This window comes from Pempheris klunzingeri, chromosome 4 (genome assembly GCF_042242105.1).
Source record: "Pempheris klunzingeri isolate RE-2024b chromosome 4, fPemKlu1.hap1, whole genome shotgun sequence".
In the NCBI taxonomy this organism is placed as follows: domain Eukaryota; kingdom Metazoa; phylum Chordata; class Actinopteri; order Acropomatiformes; family Pempheridae; genus Pempheris; species Pempheris klunzingeri.
In genome coordinates this window covers 26,075,673-26,101,795 of record NC_092015.1, presented here as the reverse complement: position 1 = coordinate 26,101,795, position 26,123 = coordinate 26,075,673, and the positions used below count along the sequence as shown (strand labels likewise).

At 41.0% G+C, this 26,123-nt stretch overlaps 1 protein-coding gene across 2 annotated transcripts in view; it reads right to left on the bottom strand.

The window, feature by feature from the left end:
• Positions 1-26,123, bottom strand: part of clcn2c (chloride channel 2c) — a 141,693-nt gene that overhangs the window by 18,736 nt on the left and 96,834 nt on the right. The window contains exons 13-21 of one of the 2 annotated variants that reach the window (XM_070828773.1): positions 19,073-19,142; positions 18,257-18,367; positions 14,316-14,529; positions 8,852-8,985; positions 7,278-7,468; positions 4,762-4,873; positions 2,387-2,457; positions 1,838-1,912; positions 81-113 (exon numbers count right to left, since the gene is read on the bottom strand). In XM_070828773.1, coding sequence (XP_070684874.1) covers positions 81-113; positions 1,838-1,912; positions 2,387-2,457; positions 4,762-4,873; positions 7,278-7,468; positions 8,852-8,985; positions 14,316-14,529; positions 18,257-18,367; positions 19,073-19,142 — 1,011 coding nt within the window. The remainder of the gene's footprint in view (positions 1-80; positions 114-1,837; positions 1,913-2,386; positions 2,458-4,761; positions 4,874-7,277; positions 7,469-8,851; positions 8,986-14,315; positions 14,530-18,256; positions 18,368-19,072; positions 19,143-26,123) is intronic. The other variant, XM_070828774.1, reaches the window with a different exon arrangement.

The window sequence follows — 26,123 nt, the reverse complement described above, 5'->3', positions numbered from 1 at the left end:
TGAAAGTCTACATCTTGGATCTTAACACTGGATTGAAATAAAAATGAAAGGTTCAGAAGAAATGTGGGTAACATGCTCACCCCAGAGAAACTCTTTAAGCTGGGTGGTGGCTCCTAGTGAATGGAATGACATTATATGTGATGAGTGAAAAACAATCTCACAATGATTTGTAAACTTCATGTAACAAAAGGTAGATTATGAAGGAATCAGTGGTGCTGACAAAACGGACAAAGGTCTTTTTGTCTGAATGCATGATCTTGTAATGCTTAACAGCGTTTGATCTTCAGAGATCGATGTTGATTCATTTGTCATGCAACACTGGATGTTCTTGTATCGTGGAATCATTTTTCTCAATTCAGGATCAGACGCCTGTTTTATTGATTGACATGCATCGCTGCTGGAGCGTATGTGGCCGTTGGTAATTGGACAGCAGGCTACATCCCAGTTTGTGGTGATGTATTCCAATACCTCCCAGGACTTCTCATGCATCATCGTTTCATCTAAGCTGTTGCTAGAACGCTGTCATTCAAATACCTGCCTATTCCTAATGAAGAGACATGATGCTCCTACCTGGATATTTAACGCTGCATGCACAGAGGAAGCCCCCCCACTCAACAGCTCTTTATCACTCCCTCCCCTGCACATTAGACACACGGACTACCAGTTTCTTCCATCAATTACAACAAATGCAATGGGATTTTGGGTCACTCCAGGAACAAGGTAGAGCCTGCCCTGTGAGGCCGTCACTGATTGGACACCTCGGGTGACGCAGCTGATGATGGACAGTACAGCATGCTTGGTTGAACAGCCTCGTCCTTGTAGACCACTTGACCACAACTCAACCACATCTGGATTTTAAAATGACAGTAATTTGACCTTATTTTTACCAGGTGAAGACTGCTTTCTACAGGGTAGCCTCAGGTTGGTGAAAGACTCAATTTAATGAGACTTTATGGAGCTTTTTAGAATTTAAGATCAATCAAACTGAGATTGCAAAATGGCAACAATAAACAGCAGTTCACAAAAGGTCAAGACTATTAAAGTATAGTAAGTATATTAAAATATATAGCGTAACAATGAAATTGTGAAACAATCCAATTTTAAAGCTCCTTATTGTGAAATGCAATTTCACCCTGCTCATTTCCTCAACAGTTTGTCCTGTTGTTGTGGTAAGTCTCTATCTACAATACTTGCAATACCAGAGTAGAACATTCTGAGCATGCATAATATGCTTATTTATTTGAAATGATATGATCAGAAACAGCTGAGTTGTAAACTTGTGATTAGACCTAACATTACTAACCAAATGTAAACAAGCCTGTTTTAGTGACTGAAAACACAGTTTGTGTTTAGATGAGATGCCAAAATGAACAGAAAAATACTCATTTTGCAAAATATCTGTATACGTGTAAGGTCTTAGTCATTTTAAAATTCTGTCTTTATAGACTCAATTATGAAGGCACATGGTGCATTAATGGTATTGCCAATCAACACTAGTGGTATTTCAGTTGTCAAGTGTTCTTCTATAACCTCAACTGACCATTAGATCAATGAATACAGGTTATGCTGAATGGATCCTAGCTTTAGCCAATCACCTAAGCAACTAGAGGCAGTGAAAGGTCAGTAGGCGGGGTTACAGGTTGGACAAGGAGGACGGCGTTCAACGCTTTTGGCACGATGGCACAGATGGGCTTCGGCTGAGCCTGGGCCAGATCACAGACCATCGGCATTTGGGATTAGCCCTGGTATGGAATGGTGGGATGACAATCGGTTGATTGGCTGATGAACCTGTTGCCGGGTGGATTCCAGGCATTTGGCCCCGATTGGTGGCTCTTACCACGACGGATATCCGGACTCGTTTGGACGGCCTCCTGAGCTCAGGAGACATGGAACTCTCCACATTGTTGTTTTTCTTCCGGGCGACCAGACACAAGCACACAATGTTAACAACAACCTCACCGTCACTTTGACTTTGCAACAAAAAAAAAAAAAAAGAAAGAAAAACTTTGATGCAATGCCACTTTGACGTCAAACTTCACTGCAGTGCTGGGAAAAAAAGTAATTGAAAACGTACTTTTATGAAACAAACCATCAGCAGGGTGGTGCAGGAGTGAAGAGATTTGTCTTTAAAGCCTCGCAGGATGCGTGTGTGTTCTGTATATGTGTTTGTCTGTTTGTGGGGGAGGTACTGTACTGCAGAGCGTGAAGGACTGTATGTGAGAGATAGCATAGGACTGTGTGGGTGTACAGAATGTGTGAACAACAGGATGTGAGCCACCGTGTGTGTGTGTGTGTGTGTGTGTGTGTGTGTGTGTGTGTGTGTGTGTGTGTGTGTGTGTGATAGTGGTGTTCTTGCTGGGTGTATTCGAGGACATGGTTCTCTCACCTCCAGGCCTTCTGTGTCTGGACTGGCGCAGAACAGGTTCTTTAAAGCAATGCCCGAATTATCATGTGGGCCTGAAAGAGAGACATAGAGAGTGAAATAATCAGACAAACTGGGTCTCCATAGCATTCATTTTGGTCACTATTTGGTCTTAGCCAGTCGTAGTCCAGTGTCAAATGTCCTTGTTAGTTGTTTTATCATAGTTTGCTTTGTTTAGTTGAATAAATGTCTGGACATCTCATTCTCATCTTAGTCAAAGATGACTACAAGTACTTTATTTTAAGTCAAAGAAAAAGGTTGACATTTTTGTCTGTTTTACTCATCAGATTATATTGAACATTTCAGTCAAGATGAACCAAAACTCAAACTTATTTCATATAAGATTTAATCGTATTATTATCTGATTGGTTGACTGATTAAAAATGCAGCTTTACAGAAAGTGTCTGGTCTAGTGGTCTGATGGAATCAATTTAAGGAATTCATCCAGACATGGGACAAGTTCTGATTATCACACTTATTTTGAACCAACACGATTCAACAACTGGCCTGGGGCTCAATTCTTTTTGCTTGCCCACAGTACATGATAACTAAAAAACTAAAATTAAAACCCCCCAAAATTGAAAAGAATACTAAATCTAGCAGTATTTCTGGCCGATACATGTTGCATCCTGCATGCTATATCCTGGCTTGTTTGTACATAGGAAACTCCTCAGTTTTGCTACAAAGTGATGACATATGAACCCCTGACATACCTGATTAAAAAACCTAACAGACTACCTGTACAGTGGAATTTGAAGCTCACAGAAAAACAAAAAGAAATAGATGCTGCAATAATCAGGCCAATTTCTATGTTTGATTCGGTTCCAAAACAGAGGAAAAACACAAGCCTTTACAAAGCCCAGTGTTGCCTGTGATTCCACTCGGCCTGCCTAGGGGACCAGTTCCTTCTACTAAATTCTAGGATTGCTTAGAAAGTAATGCCCAATGCACGTTCTGGATATGTTCATGGGTTGGTGTCACTAGTGTCGATGTCTTCCACAACAAGGACGACTACAATATAGACAACAGTAACTTCCACATTACTATCACATCTGTCTGAGTTTCAGCTTCTGAATTATACATTTTTGCTGCATTGTCTAATGTGACAACTAAGCCATTTCACGCTTAACGCACTTAAACGTCACCTTTAGCTTTAGGAACCTGTGATGGGTGTTTACTATTTTTTTAACATTCAAAAAACAATTCCTATACAAAATGATTAATCTAGAAAATGGTCAGGTGACTTGCAGCACTAGTTGGCTATCCCACAATATCTGCACATAAAAATGACAAGGTTCAGGTTATAGGTTGGTTAGTTCCTGAAGTGAAAAAGGGGTGAGGCAGTACATGGTCACAGTGCAACCACACACTCACACCCTTACAGAAATCAACCACTCAGCATCTGTGCCAAAAACAAAGTCAACTTCAGTCCTGACAGGCAGATTATACAGACACTGTGGCAGCCAGAAACTGAAGAAGACAAGACTGAGTGAGCCTGGCCTGGACAAAACACAGTGTCTGTTTGAGTGTCTGTTCAGAGGCAGACAGGTCAGCACCTCCTACTACACTGCAGCCTAAAACAGAGACAAGAATCAGGCTCTTCCCCAACTTAAAACCTGCATACCAAGAGTTTGACACACTCTCAGACCTAAACAAATCCAGTTGCTTGGAGTTTAAATGGAGAAAATACTGATGCTGCCATACAGCGAAACCTGCCGGCGTATGTCACACTCTGAGTCATTATGCATTATGAGTGTTGTTAATATCATCATTATCTCCGGCAAGAAAGTTATGCTTTCAGTGCTGTTTGTCTGTTTGCCAGCAGGATGATGGAAAACTACGCTCCAGACTTTCATGAAACCTGGTGAAAGGGTGTGGCATGGGCAAAGGAAGAACCCATTACACGGAAAGGATCCGGATTGAACTCATGAGCAAGCAATAATATTGACCAGATGACCACTGGTGTTCATGGCAAAGTGAACGGTGTGGTGTGACAGACATACGGTGTGGTGTTTTTGGAAATATATCCAGACATACATAGTGGTTGCTCTGACGGCTTTGCATATCATCATGTAGAAGAGTGGACTAGTAGTGTCAGTGACAGTCTTTTACAGTCTTTTGGTCTTGTTCCAATTAAAACAGTTCAAGTAAGGAAGTCCTTAAATAGTCTGAGAGAGAGAGAGAGAAACTAGGTGTATATGTGAGTTAAGGGATGGAGGGGCAATTAAAAACACGACTTCTGGATTTACTAAATCTCCTATTCTTATCCTTTTTCTGATTGTCTCGTCTGTCTAGTGCTTGGGGACTCTCTCTTGTATGTGTGCTTGTGTGTTTCTTACTGGTGGGGATCTCGGTGGGTCGCTCCACCACAGAGGGTCTTTTCAGTGCAGGTTTGAGGGGCTTCTGAGGAACTGGACGAGCAGGACTGAAGGTTGATTCCTCAGTAGAAATCTGCGAGCACACACACACACACACACACACACACACACACACACACACACACACACACAGACACACACAGATAAGAAACAGCACTATGAACTCCCAATCCCCAATCCTGCTTAAGAGATCAACCCCTTTCTCTCTTTCTGTGGACTCATTAGACAAATGGATGGACTTCTTTAGAGTGATGAGATGGAGGCAAATCAAAAGGGGGAAATGGTGGAAAAGAAAAGAAAGCAGCGGGAGATGAGTGCTAAAAGAAGGGTTCTTATGTCGGCCTCGAAGTCAAATTTCATGACTTCAATGACTTTCCATGATGGCATTTCCATGACCTAAAAAATGTTTTTGCTGGGTTATGTTAATGTCTTTCTGAAGTGGAGGAGCATTCTGGTTTCACCCACAAAATGTTTCACTGATCAAATGCTTGTGAGAAACTAGTTTGGGATTTCATATTGAGCTGTATTTCTGTGAAGTTGCCCATTTGTGAATTCATTAATATTCCTGATATACTGGGCTGATATTGTCTAATAATTTAATATTGAGCATCTGGAGCTGGAGTTTCTGTAATACATTTTCCTTGCTAAATCTATTTAGTCTTAAGTTTTGTTTTTTATACACTAACTAATTCTTAATTAAAGAACAGTGGTGGGTGAGCCTACACTGGTAACATACAAAAAAGTCATTGTTCTTGCTATAAATAAGGGGCCAACAGTAAAAGTCGGTAGAAACGCTGCTTCAGGGGACCATGATAAAAACAAAACACAGCTAGCATCATGAATAGAACTGAGCTATCAGGAGGTTTAATACAAAGATATCTTTCAGTAATTAAATCCCTCAGTCAAACCATACAAAGCTTATGTGACCACAGGAAACCATTTAAACGCATTGACTGAAGCAGCAGGAAGGAATGGAGAGCGTGGGGAAAGAGGGGAAGATGCCATGAAGTCAGAGAAATGAAGAAAAAGAAAAACAAGAGAAAGAGTAAGAAAGAGTAAATGTATGTCACCCACACACCCACACCCCTTCCTCCCACCCCCACATCCATGCCCGAGGGCCTTCTACTCAAACTGCAAAATGATTAAAGAAAAATGATGACAGAAAAAAAGGGGCACTGGGACATTTTGGGCACTCCAGTGCAGGACCTGGATCCAATTTAGGTATCTACCTTAAACCATCGCTGCCTGTTAGACACACACAGACACACAGACATGCTTAGTGAGAGGCAGAAAGAGGTAAAGACGGAGATGAAGGGTTGAGGGAAGTAGGAACTTTTTACACAGCGACTCAAGTTCACAGTATGTGTGTGTTATTAAATATAGATGTTTTGAGGAGACTACATTCTTGTGTGGGTGTTTATGTGTGTGGACTGAAGGTTTGCACACTAAAACACAAACACAGAGAGGATTCCTGGCAGTTTTTCAATCATGTTCATGCCCCAGCGACTTTTTATATTTCAACTTTCAACACGCACACATTTCCGAATGAATTTCACACATCAGAAATCCTCCTTGTTCCACACTTGTCTTTACAACAGATAAATGACTGTGAAACAGACCCTGTAGTGTTTGTCTTGCTTCACTCACTCTTCTCCCTGTCTTTGTTTTCCTGAAAGATTTTTCTCCATTTTCACTGTCAAAACTCAAGGTTCAGTTCGACTAATATTGGACGTTGAAAAGGGAGGAAGTCAGCTGAGTTTTATTCTATCACCATGCCTTGCATACAAAAATATACTCTTATAAAGTGTTGTTAGTTATTCAGTTATTTTTAGCCATGCTAGTGGCAACAACTCCAACTATTGGATGGATTGCCATGAAATCAGGTAAAGACATTCATCTCCCGCTCTGTATGAACTGTAACTCTATTCTGGTGACTTCTCATCTAGACTTTGGTTTATGGCCAAATATCTACAAAACTGCAAAGGTGCTGCCTTCTAAAGGGACAGTTAACTCTAAATTCCTCTTAACTAAATAGTACTATTTAGCCATCCTAAATAATGCTATTTACCCATCTAGATCATTTGTGTGAGAGGCTGAGTACTGGGTGGCACAAGCATCAAACAATACATCTGAAAAATTGAAAAAGTGGGACAGGCGGGACAGGCAGTTACCCCAGGAGGAGAGGTGAGACAGCTGAGATAAGAGCTAAGCTAACCCAACTTGTCCTTGGCTAATGTCCAGGTTTCCTAGACATTAGCTAGGAGCAGCCTATCTCGGACATCTGGGCAGTTCTGGAGAAACTGAAGCTCTGACACTGCTGGACACATGTTTGACAGCTAATACCAACCCTCTCTGGGTTAACAAGCTGGGTTTAACCCTCACTGTAAGCAGCATGTAAACATATAATGACGCTCAAGATGTTTCCAAATGATGCTTGTTGTCCCACCACGTCTCCTCTACTCGCAGTGACCTCTGACCTGGAAGCGGACCTCCTGACTGGTCCGATGAGTGCCGTCCTCGCTGCATGGGTTTGACACGACCGACAGGCGCTTCTTCTCGGCGACAGCTCGTTCCCTGATGTACTCCAGCCGTCTGGGGCGCCCGAGCTGCTGGGAGAGCAGCGACTGGAGCTGAGCACGCTCGATGGAGCCCAACAGGATCATGGACTCTGGGAGAGCAGACCCAGACGGAGAAAGGAGGTTAGGAGAGGAAGAAAGTGGAAGAGAGTTTTGTGGAAGACAGAGGTAAGAAGAAAGAGAAGATCGGGGAGGTGAAATGAAGGAAGGAGCAAGAGAGGGATGAGGAGGACTAGAAGAGCAGTAAAACTTGTTTTAGGAGGGAAGAGTGAGCAGACTGCAGGAGATCCCAAATACATGTTGTAGCACTGCAGAGAGCTTGCCGAGTTACATAAGAAGAGTCCAGAATGCAGTGAATGTGTATTAACTAGTGTGTGCGTGCGTGCGTGTGTGTGTAGGTGGCAGCTTGCTTGCTTAAAGTAATTGCCTTTGTGACAGTACGTGCTGATTATATATTTGGTTAAATGCCGCAGCTAATTGTTCCTGCACGATTGCATAATTGAGACGACGCTGGAATACAAAATTTGCACTTCAGTGAGGTGTCGAGTGCAGCGCCATCAGCAAGCTGCACCCTGGCCAGTTCGTCAATCAATCAATCTCTTTAATGAGCATGCCACCAAGGTCGCTGGAATTAGTTTTTGGTCCGGACTGGAGAGGACGATCAGTCCAACAGCATCAGCAACATCGAGTGCAGACGTCAATATTACATCAGACACACTGATCAGCACAACACACTGTACTCATGCATGTTACACTTCTGTAAAACCTTTTTGTACTGTTACTTCCTGTTGTTTTTGATAAAATGGAAAGGGAAGTCTATTTCCCTTACTGTAGTTGATTTAGTATTTCCAAGGTGGTAGGAATCTGAATTTTTTGGTTTCTTCTGAAGGGAGGTTAAGCCCTGCAGTGGGAAGCTCAGCAGAGAGGCTAACATGGGCTTCATCTTCATTTTTTTAATTTTGTACAAATACGCTCTCATTTCGACCATTTTAGATTATGACAGACAGACACTGTGTTTAGACTTTTGAGATAATAAAACAGTTGCCTTGATGCTAAAAACCTGCTCCCCTGATGATGCCACTGGTATCAAGGCCTTAACACAGCATATTTTTAATTTACAGAAACAGGTTGATGATGAAATTATGTAAATAGATTCATTACTTTCCCGCATATGCATGCTGCTTTTGTTTATGTCTTTCTGTTCTTATTGGCTTTGAAGTCAGACCTTGCACACAGCAGTCCATGTTGAGGACAGTGCACGATTGCACCGGTCAATACAGTGACGTGTGGTTCCTTGTACTCAAAGGTTAGTAATAAGTAAGTATGAGGGATTAGTCATGTTGGAAATGTGTTTATGTATTGTATAAAGCTAATAATGGAATGTGTAGTGTTACTATTTCACGATCAAAGCTTTTACATATGATTAGTAATAGCTCTTCTTCTGTACAGTATGCGTGTGTGTGTTTGTGTCTCACCAGCCGATTCCACCAGTGCCAGAGTCTTGAGGTGGCCAGTCAACAGGACGTTATGCAGGTCTCTGTAGCAGCAGTTGAGTGTGATGTACCGCACGTCTCGCACCATTATGTCCTCTACACGAATATTATACTTCCTGAGGAGAGAAAAGGGAAACGTGTGAGGAGGAGGAGGAAGCTGAGAGGAATTTATCAAGTGGTCACGGAGATAAGGGTTAGAGGTACAATGAGGAGAAAAAGGTGAGAAGATGGCTCCATTAAAGAATCAAATAACTTTTCCCTGAATAGTCTGAACATACTGCCATGCTGACTTTTTACATGGACTATAATGCTTTGGTGATACTTTTTCTGAGCCACCAAAGTCACTGAACTGTAACTTCAGCTTGGTCAGGGCAGTTTTCATAAAAATGTTGCTCTGCACACATCTATAAACACTCTCCACAGCCGACACGGACAGCACACCCTTCCTTCAGCTGACCGGTCAATCCAATAACACCTTCCATTGTTGACACGTCACGCGGATGTTGGCAGCAGTGACGGAATGGCCGTCACATTACAGTAGGGGGAAGTGGGTGACATTGTGTAGACAGATCTTGCCTCAGCAGAATCGTACGCCACTCATAAACACTCAGCTTTTTCTTCCTGCCTGAGCTTGCCAAAACCTGCGAACACGACAGCAGCCGTTCGATGGTTTCCTCTGCCAAGTCCCAAAGCCATGCCAGGACACGGGCTCCGGCCAAGCCTCCGCTCCTTGTTGTGGTGACAACTCAACAAACTGCCCTCTCTTGAAATACAAAGTTAATTTGATGACCATCCTCCTCCATCTCCACTTCTATGTGTAGAAATAGGAAAAAAGACCTGTATACGAAAGGTTCTGTATGGATCCTTATGTGGTGCTGTAAGGAATGACAAATGACCCTTGTAACAGCATTAAAGGGTGATTCCACTCAAATCACCCTCAGTATAAAAAGAGGTATCAGTCCAATGCTGACGTTTGTCACAAAATGTCCCTGTATGGAAACTTGCACAAATGGGGATAATGGTGTATACTTTTCTCCTCAAAGGCATTCACGAAGAGAGAAGGTGTCATTTCCCAGACATTGCCAGACAAAGCCCCTACCGTAAGTGAGGTCTGTAGATTTTCAGAGTAAAGGTCTCTGGTCTCTGTCTCTGGAAAGGTCTCTTGCTGTAATGAGCATCACAAATTTCCACTTACCTCAATGCAATCTGGGGGTTGTAAAATTTGGCAAACAAAACCAGATGTATCTATATAGCTGGTAAGATAACGAGGTTTTTTGTTATTTACGTGAACCAATTTTTTTAATGTGGTAACTTGCGAGGTCCTTATTTTGGATTTGGGCTCCATCTTTGGTCCTCACTTTTGCTGTACTGAACATCTCTGAGATCACCTGTCAATCAAACAGTAGGCCAGTGTGGGTCTTTTTTTATTGGATTTTCTGCAGATAAAGATTGAACTTTTGTGGCTGCCGTAGTTTGTCTGTTTAATCATGGTGACAGTCATTGCTCATATGAACTCCCTAATACTTTTCCTGTTTTATCTAAACCAACCCCAAATGGAAAATATATTACTTCCTGAGCATCAGAAGATATTTTGCTCCCTGACAGATCAACCACACACCTACTGTTATCAAAAGCAAACCAAATAGGCTAAATCACTAGTCTTTTTCTATCAATCAGTCTGTGATATGAAGCAGAGATATATACAGTATGTGTAAAAAGAACATTTAAAAGAAACATCACCCCCTCCTGATGCATTGGTTGCCTCTTTTAATTTGCGAGTGGATCTGAGAGAATAGCGTAATGCATGCCTCTGAACTGCCCACAACCGCTGCCAAGACTAATTTCCCTTGGGATATCAAAGGCAGTTGATAAAATCTTAATTGAACCTTCCGCCCTGCAAGGCTCGGCAACACATCTGATCACTTTGAGCTATCTTACTTTAAACCTGGGCTTAAAGATTTGAGCCAAAATGAACAGACTTATAGGGTTATAAACCCAGGCTTAAAGATCATCCATATTGTCCTGAGTAGAGTGGAGGAGAGGCACGGGACATTGATGTGTGTGTGTGTGTGTGTGTGTGTGTGTGTGTGTGTGTGTGTGTGTGTGTGTGTGTGAAGGTGTGGAGGCCAATAAAATGATGCTTGGAATGATTTGGAGAAAATATAATCATCTCGTGCTGCTTTTCTTCCTGTCAAACAAGCATACACTGAGACCAAAGAGAATTCAGGTGTTGTTGGCCACTATAACAAATGCAGAGTGACAGAGAAGCAAACGACATACACACACACACACACACACAAGCAGAGTGACGTTACGTAATCGTTCCCACACTTTTTAAAAATGCCACAACGCTGAAGATGAATCCGTTCAGAGAGAAGACAAGAAGCGGATCGGAATATAGGGAGAGAAGAGGTGGAAAAGGTTTCACATGTGCTATTGGGTATGATTAGAGAGAAGGAGTGGGGAACAGCATGTCAGCAGTGGAAAAGTATGCACGATGTGTGTGTGTGTGTGTGTGTGTGTGTGTGTGTGTGTGTATTCATATCTGCAAAAGCTGCACACAAATAAAAGATAAGAAATCCAATTCTCTCCATGTCCGTGTGGGTGCATTAGCAAATGTACATGATGCCATCATATGAGAGTATCACACAGCGGGCGTTACACAAGTGTTCCTGTGTGTGTGGGTGGACGGTCATGTGGGTGTGCGATGGATAATTTCCAGTTTGAGTGAAAAACACATTCAGCTTGGAGGAGGCCCTGCTACCTACAGTGTCTCAGCCCCCCCTCCAAAACACCTCCTCCTTCACTGTTGTATGCTGAAGTAACACACACACAGACACACACACACACACACACACACACGCTTGGTAAGAGACTGAAACAGGTATATATATGGATAAAGGACGGAGGGAAGTGTCAGCTTTCTGCACGGTGACTGAAATTCAGTATGTGTGTCCTATTAGATATAGATGAGTGTGAGTGTGTTTGCATGTGTGTGTGTGGACTGAATGTTTACGCACACACACTCGCGCTTATACAGAGCAGATGCCTGACAGTTTCTCAATCATCTTTACACCTCAGCGATTTTTAACATTTTCGAATGTATGTCATTATGTCAAGACAGTTTGATATTTTCTGATGACAGATGATTATGTCATAATCTGCCTTCTGAACAGACACACATGACGGACTCTGTGACAGTTTCTCAATCATCTCTATGCAACGCAACTTTTAACATTTGGAAACTTTTGGATAAACTGTGTTCATCATTAAAGCAGAAGTCTAGTATTTTTAAACCTTTTTTTACATATTTTGGCGTGTCTACTAGGTACAAATAGTTTTGGCATTGGTCCAGCAATCGTGAAACGGGATAAAATGGCTGCAATGTAATCTTTTGGGGCAACTGTGCCCATCCATCCATCCATCCATCCATCCATCGTCTATACCCCTTATCCTCCAGACAGACAACCGTTCTCAGTAACCTACAAACCTAACCTGCACAAGTTCAACCTGGATCCTTCTTGCTGTGAGGCAACAGTGCTGACCACCGCACCACCTGTTGCCCCCAATCAAAGTGCGTCTACTAAAAGTGCTTGTTTCTGCCATGGACAGGCTGAGAAGTATCTGGATCCCTACAGACATAAACCTTGAAGTTTACAAGCAATATGCTTTTGATACGTAGCTTAATCTGCACCATAACAGTATTCGGTCACTTAAGACCAGCTGTTAGACTATTAATGATCCTGTAAGGCCTTGGGAGTTTGTGCCCACAGTGTGTTCGTTTTTTGAATTATTTAATCAGCAATCTCCTCTCCACATTCTCTCCGAGCAGAGTTATTACAGTTGTTACAGTTTTAAGTTCAGTTTAAAAGTTTCGCTTTGGTTTTTATTCATTTCAGTGTTAGTTTTAATCTTTTATCATAATATAGGGAGCGAATTTAAGAAGTTCAGAAATAGTATTAGAATATAAACAGCACTTTCGTGAAGACAGTTGATTTCAAGTCATGTAGACATCCTCGATGAAGTCTCGATGAACAGATTTATTTTAGTTTTTTCATACCTAGTTTTCATTTTTAGTTTAATTTTGGTTAACTACTGTAACCACACACACACACACACACACACACAGAGTCAGGATGTGATGGAGAGGCCATAAGGTCGCAGTAGATAATAAGGAGACAGAGGAGAGGAGAGCAGCAGAGATAGAGTGAGAGAGGAATAGATAACAAAGAGATGGATAGTGTGGGTCAACTGAGGTGCCGATGTAGAAAGTGAAGGACTCAAGTAGCAGACAGAGATGAAACTCTTCAGGGGATGGCCACAGAAAACTATGAACAGATGGAGGATGAAATAAAATGTTTGCTCATTACTCCCAATTTGTGGATGATGCATCCAAACTATTATCTCCACCTAATGATTTGCCAACATGCAAAACAATAATCAGCTCTGAACAATTAAATGAAAAGTGCTTCGGTGTGGTTTCACCGAGCTCCGAGGACACAAAGCAGCTGGTAATCCTATTCAGTATTGTATGGTGGCTATAAACTATTAATGGGGGTGATGGCAATTAAAAGTCATGTAACAGTGAACCACTGAGCCAGGCACCTCCACCCCTCCTTCTTTGTCTTCACATTCGGCAAGTTCCTCTCTGTGATTCCATGTGTAAAATGAAGGTAAGAAGGGGGTGCTGTTTACAGTTCAAACACCTAAATAAAAGCAATATTTAAAACCATTAAGACTCCTTGTGCACTCAGCCATTGTGTGACTAATTAAACTTCCTCAACAACAGAAGTAACCCCCCGCAGAGCAAACAAACGAAGACTTTCAACAACAGTAAACAACAGTCAACAACAAAACTGACCACGCTTAAGCTGGCATGGCACGTTAACATGCTTCACTTAGCATTTTACGCAAAAATCCATGCTACCATAGTCACTACAGTACACGCAAGATAACACGCTAAAACTCGTGTGCCAAGTGGGCACCATTTTTACAAGATCTATTCAAAAGGTTCCCTGTGGGCTGATTGTAGTTCAGCTGGCAAAGCTCTACCCAAAGGCAAAATCTGCCTGGAAGCATTTCTAAAGTTGCACTAACTGGCTGCTGGCTGTGGCTTTATATACACCGTGCAGATAAGAGCATGTCTCACAGCGGAAGTACAGATGCGTTGTTTTATGTTGTATAGAGCCTCTTACGTGTAATGAAGATGGTGCAAAAACATAATGACACTGAAATGACTTAAAAGTCCTTTGACAGCATATTCAGTCTATTGCAGACAGTGTACATGTCTGTCCTATATGTTAACCTTATTCTCCCATTTTCCATCAGAGACAATCAATTAAATATTGGTGAATGTTTTGTTTGCAGTCCCTTTTACTGCAACTGAAACAACCTAAAAACATGTAATGTTATGTGATGTATCTCCAGCCTGCCCTACTGTACTTACTCATGGTGTCCCCAGCCCAGCTCTGGGAGGTAGGGGAGCTTCTTGATCCTGATGATGGAGTCGTAGAGAGAGGGCTGCAGGGACTGGGCCACGGCGTTGGCCAGGATCACCGCTATCATCACTGGCAGGATGTGGGAGATCTGGCCAGTCAGCTCGAACACGATGACTGCAGTGGACACTGTGTGGGTGACTGCTCCCGACAAGGCCGCCGCACCTTTGGGTGGGGGAGAGGACAATCAGGTGAGCGAAAGAACAGAGAACCACTGTAGACAAGCAATTCTTCAGATCAGTGGTTTTCAAGGTGGTGCCTGGTGCTATATAAAAGGGGGTCCTTCAGGGGGCTTTAGGAGCATCATCCATCAAACTGAAAACAGTTTAACACTACCATGTTTTTGAATGGTGGTGAATTATAGTTTTACCACCTCAGAGCATATAACAGAGAGGTTATTCAGATTAGCTCCATCTCCACCACCTACAACAATAAAATCAGGACTAATAATAATCAATCAGTACTGAAAAGGAAGTGTCCTTCTGCATAAAAGGTACTTATTGTACTTCATTGTTTTAATATTTTTTTTAATTCCAACCTTAAATTCTTCATAGGTCGACTATGTTACATCTTTCTAAAGGACCACAGATAAAAAATAGCCTTCTGGCGCATTTAAAGCAATGCTTATCAATGTGCCCTATTCCTGTTAAATAAAATGCCAAATGAATGAATGAAAATATGTGTATTGCCACATTCACTTAAGTAAAGAATTTGAATCATTCCGCCGGCGCACTCCCTACTGTGATAAATATGGGACTTCATGACTTCTGTAAAATGTACCACAGACATTGGGATGACTACCTATGGTTTGATAAAACATACATACATACATAATTCAACATACAGTGCCTTTATGGTGCTAGAAATGTATAAAAGCATATAAAATGACTATCCTACTAATGGGTTGCCCCATTATTGTTTTTACATCCAGAGTAGAGGTGTTCATATCCTTCACTTTAACTGCTACCAAAATAAAAGAGCAGAAAATATCAATATTTCTATACTAGAACTAGAACATTCCTGGTTCAGATCATATACACAAGACACTGTACACACAGAATTATTGATCCAATCCATAAAATCACACTTCAGTTTTGGAAATTGATTTACTCAGATTGTCAGTTATCATCCCGTTATCGGTTTCCCTGACCAGACCTGGCACTCTCTCCTTTATCTGCTCTCAGCCCAACAAACCACATTCACATTCCTCTCCACACAATATTCTCTCATATGCCCATAAGGCAAAGATTGACTTACTCAGCCAATTCAATACAAAAGGGAACCTCAATATTTCCAAATCTTTTTTCCCAATAAAGTGTTGTGAAAGGAGCAATATAAAAGCTGCATCAAAGCAGGCAGAGCAGCATGGGGGGAAGTGAGCCTTCACTGCTCAGAGAAAATGGATGAGTCCAATCCTAAGAATGAGATGAACACTGGAAAAAAAAGTAGAGAATGAAAGCATTAAAATAAAGTGAAAAGAGAGAGGAGAGCAAAAGGAAACAGATGGTGGGTGAGAGAGTCATTGTTCTTTCTCGTAACTTAATTAAGCCTGTGCATGTCAGATAAATGCTACTGCTCCCTCGGCCCATCCTAACATTTAGTCCTTAAAGTGAGCTCCGCTGTGAGATGAAAGAGGCTCATCAGAGTGTCAGGCCTGTAAAAAGCCTGAGTCATCAGCTACAGCGCATCACCACCACAACAAAAACATCAGCAGCCCAGAAAAACAGCCGCCACCAACCAGCAACAGAGGCACAATCAGCACAGCTGTCAACAAGTAGCACAGAGGAGGGAATCACAACACTGCATCTCATTAGACATGCAACCTCAGCAGGGATGGAAATGACGTGGTCATGAAGGGACAGCTGGTGTTTGCAAGACAAGAAGAACATTAGTGATTTTTATGTTATTGGGCAAAAACCTCAAGAAGAAGAACACAAGCCACTTCTGATTGTCGGCATGTTCCACTTGTTACATAAATCCAGAATTTTATGTAATCTACTTTTGGAACCTTTTTGAAAGAAACTGTATGTTAATATTTACTTTGCCAAATTGAATACAATCATTGACAATTTGCTTGTTAGAATCATTGACTCAACCATCGATGCATCTCCTTCTGTAGAGTTAGATTGTCCACACTGACGTACTGACAGAACAGATACCCGTCTATTTACAGCCATCTATATTGGCAGACTCTGCTGCAGCGATTGAAATACGAGCCGACTGGCTGCCTGTGTAGCCTGTGATCATCTGTTGGGCTCCGAGCGCTGCAGCTGTTGCTATAATGCTAAAATTTGGCCGAGCTGGTATTTCAGCTGATATCAGCATATATGCTACCGATGAGTAACACGAAATGTCAGTACATAAATACTTAAGATATGTTTGAGGTAATTTAGAAAGACTATCTCCATTACAAAGTTTGTGCACCTGACTAGATTGTGGCTCTCGAAGCATATTTCTGTACAAACCCAACCAGAGTTTGGGAGAGTAGTAAATGAGAGTGACGCAAATCCTATAGGCATTCTGTTTTTTATGTCTGAATCCAACCCCAGCACCTTCGATGTCCTGCGTGGTTTTCTGTGGTTTTTAACTTTCCCAGCGACAAATTTTGTTTGACATCTGCCTCAGAGGCAAATTACGAGAGAGTGGGCCACCTTTCTAGTGACATCTTCCAAGTGAATGTTTTGGCTATTAATTATTTATTTCAATGGGAATTTGGGGCCGTTATTGACAGGAATAACAAAGTCCTTTGACTATGCAACAGAAAATGCATGTTAACAACGGCAACCTCATACAGAGGCTCTGGTTTAGGGGCCGCTGGGCCTGTTCAGTAATCCACCCATGGTCCTTCAACCTTAGCTGAGCTAGCCAACTGGACCAAACCTGTTTTGCAGCCAATATTTTTTGTTAAGTCTAGTCTGGTGATCTTGTAAATGTAATTTAATTCTGTCTCCAGTGTTTGGGTGTGATCATATTCCTTGTCTCCTTCAATCGGGCTCCATTTAGAGTGTTAACTTGGAGTTAGACTGTTAAATTAAGGCTAGAGGAAATATTCGTTTTGATTCATTTTCTATGAGTGACGGCAATTAAAATAACTTAATCAAGTGGATGCACTGATGCCTCACAGGAGCCTAATCAGTAGTTTAATAAACTGTGCAGAGTTGCCATCAGAAGAGACTGAATCACTTAAAGGTGCACTATGTATAATTTGGCCAGACCTGTAGTTTAAAACATTCAAAAACAAAACAAAGATATAACAGAAAGTGAAGCGATAACACTGCTGATGTGAAGTGTAAGATGTCTGTGAATTGTATTGCAGAAATACCCGTCTTGTAACTTCTACCTCAGGGGGGGGGATAGTGAGTCACTGTAGTGTCCAGTTTGTCCTCAGTCCAACACAAAAGCCGCTCTCAATCATGTTGAAGGTAATGCCAGCTAGCTAGTAGCTGGCTTCTTTTATAACGTACGACTGTAAAATTAGATTTTATGGACCAGGAATGTTTGTGGATTGACTGAAAAAAACTTATTGTAACTTGGCATTACTGTCATGCGATGAGGCAAAAATGTGGGGTCGGGAGGGCGGGATGAGGAAGTGAAATGCTGGCCCATATTTTTTTGGAGCATGTGGCCAAATCTTACATGTTGCACCTTTAGATGTATTTTTGTGCAGGTCTCAAAACTGCCACAACCCTCAATATTAATGATTTGAATGTGACAGAATGGTTTATAGAACCATGGTGGATGTGAGGGCAAACGCTATAAACGGCCTTTAAGAAAACAGAAAAAAGAAAAAAAACACATTAACAGTACTTTGAAGAATAGTAAAGAAAGTGAGAATGTGTGTCATGAGTCATATGTGAAGAATCATAGCACCATGATTGTGTCTTTAATTTACCCACGACAGCGTAGCCTCCTGGCACTATAGGGTAGATGGTGCCATCTGTGTGAATGCCATCTGGGAACCAGGCTGCCATGCTTTCTCCAACCAGACGACCAAAGGCTGCCCCTGAAATATGTACACACACATGCACAGAGAAACAAGCTACAATCAATGCTGGGCTTTAAACTGGGAGCAGTAACTAACACTATTGTGCTGTACTGCTGCCTGAGAGTGGCAACATTCAGATAGTCAGTCAACATTCAGAAGTTCAACTTTTTTCTCTACTATTTTACTGAATGACCATTTAGAAAAGTTAAAAACACTGCAGAGTGATTTAAAAATAAAGTTTTTTGGGCAAACCTTGAGCTCAGGTGAAGACATTTAGCGACATACGCTGCATCTTGCAGAGAGTAACGTGTAACATTATTACAGTTGATTTAAAGAAGATCATTGTATCACTCCTCTGATGTGAAAAGAATAGTTTGACATTTGGGAAAAAGTTAGATGAGAAGATCGACGCCACTCTCATGTCTGTCCATATGAAGCTTAGCGCAACAGGAAACAGCTTGACTCTGTCCAAATGTAAATGTCTGTTTTTACACCTTGGTTTGTAATAAATATGGTGTAATATGTTAATTAGTGAGCTTCTGAGGTGCTGGTAGGTAGATTCTGACTTTTGGACACAGCCAGGCGAGCCGTTTCCCCTTTTTCCAGTGTTTGTGCTCAGCTAAGCTGACCTGCTGCTGTACCTGAGTAAATGTATTTAGTTACATTCCACCATTGTCTAACACACACACAAACACACATAAATTGGGGCCAGTAACTGCTTACCAATAACAAATACTGGCATGAAGGCTCCGCAGGGCACTGGGATTGTGGTGGCTAGGGCAGACATCCAGAACTAAGAAAGGAAAAAAAAAGGAGATAAAGAAAAAGAAGACATAAAAAGAAAGAACAGAGTGGCATTTCAATTAGCTTAGAGGACCATCCTGCGCGCCCCTAGATGATAGCCAAGTTGAATCCTCTACCAGCAGCGAGGAGGCGGCGATGCGGAGCTTATTGCTGAGGTTAGATTGAGCCGTCACTTTCACTCTTCATTTGACAAGGACCCTGAAATGAACCCTGGGTAATGAGCGGGCTCCGCCGATTGGCCGACACTGTGCAAGGCGAGCGGAAGAGACTGCTAATTAGGAAAGACAAACAAAAAGGGAAATGTCACCACTGACAATGTGAGAGCATAACCGTCAGGTGTGTGTGTGCCTTAAAGAGAATTAAACAGATATGAGTCTCAAATGGCCAGTATCCTTATTTTGGAAAGACGTGCCTGCACTGATACTTTAGACACTATTAAAACTATAATGATCAAAGCTAACACACACACACACACACAAAACAAACTATTATGGACCATTAGACGAGACGTCTCATCAAAATTGAATTTAAGCTCTATGCAGTCAGTGTAGTTATTAATCAGTTCTGTGGTAAATCATTCCATCTTTGACAGTGGAGGTAGACACCACCGACGAAATCAATTTTTAGTACATGATTAGTGTCTCATGATGTGTTCAGACATCACGCAAAGCAGCTCAATTGCATATGAAGTCAACTAAAATACATGAATGGATGCAAAGTCATTGCCATCAGAGCAAACTGAAGTAAAGATGTGTCCATACAAGTTGAAAAAAAGTTCTTCTCACTCTCTCACAACACCAACTACAAAAACAAAAAAACAGTGGGAGGCAATAATTGGCTTCATGCTCAGTCTGAAGACACCCCAACTTAAAGGCCACTGACAGGCTCAGATTGTCATTTTAAGTCTTTTACTTTTTAATTAAAAGTTTTAGAAATTCCGCCTTGTCCGACAGACTGTATTTATTTAACACTTTTCTCTGTCGCACACACACACACACACACACACACACACACACACACACAGACAGACACACAGACATTCACTTGGACCAGGCCATTTTTTCAGCAAAGGGACACAAAGTTCAGAATTTGTGACATTCAGAGTTTGCATGAATAAAATAAGAGGTTAGAGAATTCCACATGCCAACCTCCTCAGTGTAATAACCTCATGCTTTCATATAGACTTTTTAATTACACTCATTGCTCCGTCTCTCTCCATCCCTCCCTGCCTCCCGTTCCCTCCCTTTCTTTTCCGCTCCCTCTGCTCTGTCTATAGTTAGCTGTAATTAAGGCCGGCTGCCATGGTGAAGTAATGGATCTCCTTCTGTAACCCTACGCCGCCGCTGTTTTCACACCCTGTACTGCACACACACACGCACACATATGTGTGTAGGTGTTCGCACGCGCCACGATACAGACTGAGTGAGGAGCATCAGAGCTGGATGTGGCCAGGCGCCAGAGAGTTACAGACACAACCAGTTGAATACACAAAAGAGGGCTCATGAGAAAATGAGGAATAATCATGGGAATAATGCTTTAGACTTTTCTTGGATTGACTTCCTCGTCCATCTCTTCCTCTCTTATTCTTCCTTCTCCACCTGCCAGTAAAACCTTAATAAGAGCTAGAAAGGTTTAAAGGATCTGGGAACTCATAACACAGGCTTAACCTTATTACAGAGGCCATGAACTCAGGAGTGTGTGCGTGTGTGTGTATGTGTGTGTGTGTGTGTGTGTGGACAGATCGTCACACAGTTTTAAAAACCACACTAAACAGAGAACAATGCAATTTAATCCAGTTGTAAATTAAATACAGTTAGCCATGAAACCCACAGGAACTGAAACCAGCTGTCATGTGAACTGTTCACTAGAGCCTCCAGACAGCATTAGATCATTTGAGTGTGTAACTATGGTCAGAACGGGTCATAAAAATGGGTACAACAATCAGTTTTATAGGGTTGGTGTGACAGTTGCTGAATTATATAACTGCTCATAAATATGTAGAAATGGTTCAAATGGATTACTCAGAAAAGTCAACATCAATTATTATTATGCCTTTTAAAAAGTAGCAGTCGTTTGTACGTGTCGAGTGAGTTCTGTAATAAAGATAAACATCTGAGAAATATCTGTTTTTTGCCTCATTTCCAACAAGTGAAATGATTAGTGGGCCAAACTAAAATAACTAAAGTCCTGTTGTTTTTAGAACACCAGCTGTCCCTCTCACCTTACCTTAGTATCTGTTAGTTTGTTTGTGTCATTGTGTGTCTTTGGTGTTTTAAAGGGCTGTTACAAACACATTTATGCATCATGTTAAATTATGCATCAACAAAAATTAAACTAACTAACCAGCAACTTCCATGTAATGCGAGGTAAAGTTATTGTTGTGTTATTGTCAGTGGTGTATGGTGGCTTTGAGGAGAGCGCCATGATAACGGTTTCTGGTTAAACAAAAAAGTCTCTCTCTGTAGGGATCCTTTCCATTATGCTGTCAGACACTTAGAATAACAATCTGAGCCTGTCAGTGGATCAAACAAGTACTTTTAGTGAACATACTCTGATCAGAAGCATTTGCTCCAAAGGGTTATATTGTCTGCTGGACCAATTCCAAAACTTCATTCACTCGTCAGTTTGAACTCAAGACATGTACAAACAGGGCCCAGGTTTAAAAATCCCAAAGTTACCCTTTAACCAGCTGAGACTCCAACTGGGCTGTGTCTGTCTCACTCACTTACCAAATGTTGGCTCTGTTGTACAGCTGACAGCTGATTATAATAAGACGAAGCAAAAAAGTTCAATATTTTATCATTTAGGCGTTTCAGGACCAAAAACTACTTAAAATCATTTTCACATTCAGCCGGTTTAGTCTGTATAGCCTGGAAACCATTGTTCTGGGCCAGCATAGAGTGAATGAGAGAAAGGACACTAAGAGACACATGATGAAGAGCTGCAGTGTACTCTGAACCGGCTGCTTATTTACCCACAATAATGCCGTCACACTCACACACACACTTGCACACAGGTGAGAGTGGCAGGATGCTGGCTGCAGTTTCTTCTCTGCCCTCATTGGACAGAAGCCTTAACCATGGCAACCACACTCATATGATCACTGCCTGCCTGGAAGTCCTCCTCCAGGTGACTCGGGGTTGCCAAGGAGATAGACTGATAACCACTAAAGACACAATCCTATCTGGCTGGAAATTTTGGTCCATATGTATTTATGCTTCAGGTATTGTGCCACTTTGGAAGAAGTACTTAGTAGTAATAACTACTTGCTTTCAAAAAATGTACGTAAAAGTACAATTACATCATATATTACGATCATATTTATTCTATAATACATCTCACTCTGAATGTACATGTTGTTATATGTTATTATTAGTAGTAGTGGTATTATTTGTATCATTATTATTATTGTCATTATTATTACTTTCGTGTTTGAAGTTTCTTCTTATTCTTTTGGAGCTGTGTGTAACAAAAAGCAATTTCTCCCTGGGGATTATTAAAGTAATTCTGATTCTGATTCTGATATGTTTTATGTATGAAATCATAATTGAAGGCACTAGAAATGACGACTGTCAGATAAAATGTAGAGTGTAAAACAGAGTGAACAGAATATTTCCTTGCAAATTGCATTGAAGCAGTAAAGTAATATAAAAACTAAAATACTCTATTTCCTATTTACAGTGCTTTCCACCACCGACTGTGCCCAAATGACACAAATGTCACACAACACACAAATTCACATTATTTGTACATACTGTATGTAGAGACCTTTGTGCTGCATTCCATGTATGAAATATACTTCAGAAATAAGGTCTATTGGTGTGGTATGGTACGGCATTATTGGTCACATTATTAGTATTATTATGACGCCCCATCTATAGAAGCTGAATAACTCAGAATACATGCCTCTTCTCCTGATATCTCCACGAATAATGTACATTTGATACATTTTTTGATTTGAAGCAAGTTTTGTGCTGCTTGTGTAGTGCGTTGTCTGGCAGTGTTCTGTATTGTTAAGGGATCCAAACTATGGAATTTAAATAGTTTGGACAGAGGTCAGCCTAAGCTGTATTTTCACAGACTTTGGGAATCATATATATTGTTTACAGCATACTAAAGCTAATAAACTCTAGCCACACAGCAGAAATCCCAAAAGATACAGATATGTTCATTTAAGTGGAATTATTAAAAGTTATAACCCTGTCCTGCTGAAACCACAACAAGTAGTTACAAAGCCTTACTGCCGGAGTCTGCAGCACATTTACCATAAAAAGGTTTTAATCGATTGGGTGCCTTTCATGTCAGATTCCCAGATAACTGGCATAGTATGTCAGTATGATTGTGAGTTGTTCTAGATACCCTCTATTCGCTCTATTACTATTTACCATCCATCCATCCATCCATTGTCTATACTGCTTATCCTTTCTATTTGAACCTGGAACCCTCTTGCTGTGAGGCAACAGCACCACCGCACCACCGTGCTGCCCCTCCGAGGTATCGCTACATCCAATTCTTCACAGCAGCAATGAGTCACTTTCCCCAGGAGGAATCATTAAAGTTTCATCTAATCTAATGTAATCTACTAAGTGTACATCTCACTGAGGTACTGCACGACTATCAAAATTTATGAGGATGTCCGACCTCAAACCGACTTCCATAAACCTTGAGAGGAAGCAAAAGCCTCAAGGCAAGAAAAGCAAACCAAGACATGATTGGGTTGTTAGTTTAAAACCCTGGAAGTGCTTCAGTAAAAAAAAAAGAAAAACAACTTTAAGAAGTGAACAAGAAAGCCTCTTACATGAAAACCTTGTACATTAAAATCTAATTAAAAATGACTAAATGAACCACATGAATTTTGACAGTGGTTTTAATGAGACTTAAGTTACAGAGCTGCTTCAGGGCTAAACTATTTTAGAGGAAAACATGTATTAAATTCAGTCAATATATGTGAGTCAGATTTCTTAAGTAGACGTTATAAGTCATTTGTTTGCTTGACAGAAATACTAGCAGCTACCTTTTTAAGCCTAATTTCTGTTTGGGTCAAAACTGACCAAACAAAAAGATTTTCCTGATTTCATGAATCTCATAGCAAATATTAAAGAACAGAGATAATGTGCTATAATAGATTGCAATATGGCTGTAATTCACTTCATGTGAGATAATGCATTCTGCAAGGAGTAGGTCAGTAACATTTAATATAGCAGGGTGCAACTGAACGTTATGAACGTTATGACATTCATTGTTGTTCGAAGATGCCCATCACGTTGACTTGGTGACTGATTTTAGTCTTTGTACCCAAAGCTGAGGACAATAAACAACTTTAAGGCATATTATTGCTAATGTTTAGCTTTGTAAGTTGGTTGCAACAGACAAATCAGCAAATAACCATTGGATAACGTGACTCAAATCTGTACCAGTATTGATTTTTTCCTAAGGCCTTCCTCCCCTGCATGGTACTGGCTTCACTTGACTCTACTAGTTTGGAATTGCTGGATAGAACCTGGTGCCAGGTAGTTTTTTTTTGGTATCACCTCCACTGAGGTTCCAATCAAGTTGAGCCAATACTAAAATGTGATGTGAAAAGACTGCAGATCAGAGAGAATCATCACTATGAAAGACTCTAAACTGCATTTTTTTATTCACTCAAGCCTTACTATAGAAGAAATTGCAGCCCAAAAAGCCACACTGTGGTTACTTGACAAAGTGCAGACATATCATGAACACTATACCCTTGTTATTCTCTCCAATCAGAGGGGGGTAGCTCCTTTAAGAAATAGGGCTGTATGTAAGGTGTGTGTGTACAAGACAAGGAGGATCTTTCCTCTGCCTCTTCTCAGATGCTCACAATGTGCTACTTCAAACACAGAGAACAGGAAGCTGATTAAGCCTCCATGAAAGACCATCGGGAACTACGGTATTATGGTATTTCTGTATAATTTGTTCTGCTGAATAAGTGTATCTGTCATCATAGTTTCTGCAGAACTGTACACTTGAGGTTACAAGTTTAATATGTAAAGATGAGCACCTGCTCCTGCTGGAACACTTAAAGAAGAATCACTGTAGCTGACCTGGAGCTGCAGGTTTACGTCAGGTTGGCCTTCCATTTAAGCAAACGGATAACCAAAAGATGTGGTGCAGTTAGATTAATTGCAGATTTATCATATAATTGATCAATACCACACTGATTACCTTGGGGAAATCCTTCACTTGAATGGAATTTCATCAGATTTTACCGAAGGATGCATGAGCATGTTTTTATCATCGTTCAGTTCAAATTTCTCTCTCATGGCTTTTGGTGGAGAATACTGGGCCAGAGGCTGGAGGACAAAGAATCATTTTGAATAATAATGTGTATACAACACTAATAATACATTTTTTATCATCATTTTAATTGTCCATTTCCTGAGCCCCAACTTCCCTTATTACTATTGCTACACCTGCAGGTATGCAGTTTATTCACCAGCATAAGTGGCATTAATCTTTGCCTTAGAGCAAAATATGAATCTGAGCAATATGAATTATTGTTCAGATTCATTTTTTTTGTTTTAGCCAGTATCAGATTCCAGTATTCACTGCTTCTGGTCCTGAGCTGACCTGCATGCACAGAAGAATAATACCGTATTTTTCGGACTATATAGCGCACCAGATTATAAGGCACAATATCAATAAACGGGTCTATTTTCATACATAAGGTGCACTGGATTATAAGGCACATTAAGCGAAACAAAACAGTCAGATAAGTCAAACTTTATTCAACTCATTCACAATAACTCTCAACATTGTTCAGTTGCAACACATAAAATACAAAACAATACACTCACTTTTTCAGTTTCACTTTGTGTTCTGGCCGGATCTTCTTTTCAGTGATCTTGTTCTTGCAGTAGGTGCGGAAAATGGCCAGCTTTTCTTCGTAATCCTTTGGCAGTTGCTGCGAGATGGTAGTTCTTGTGCGGATGGAGAGATTACGCCT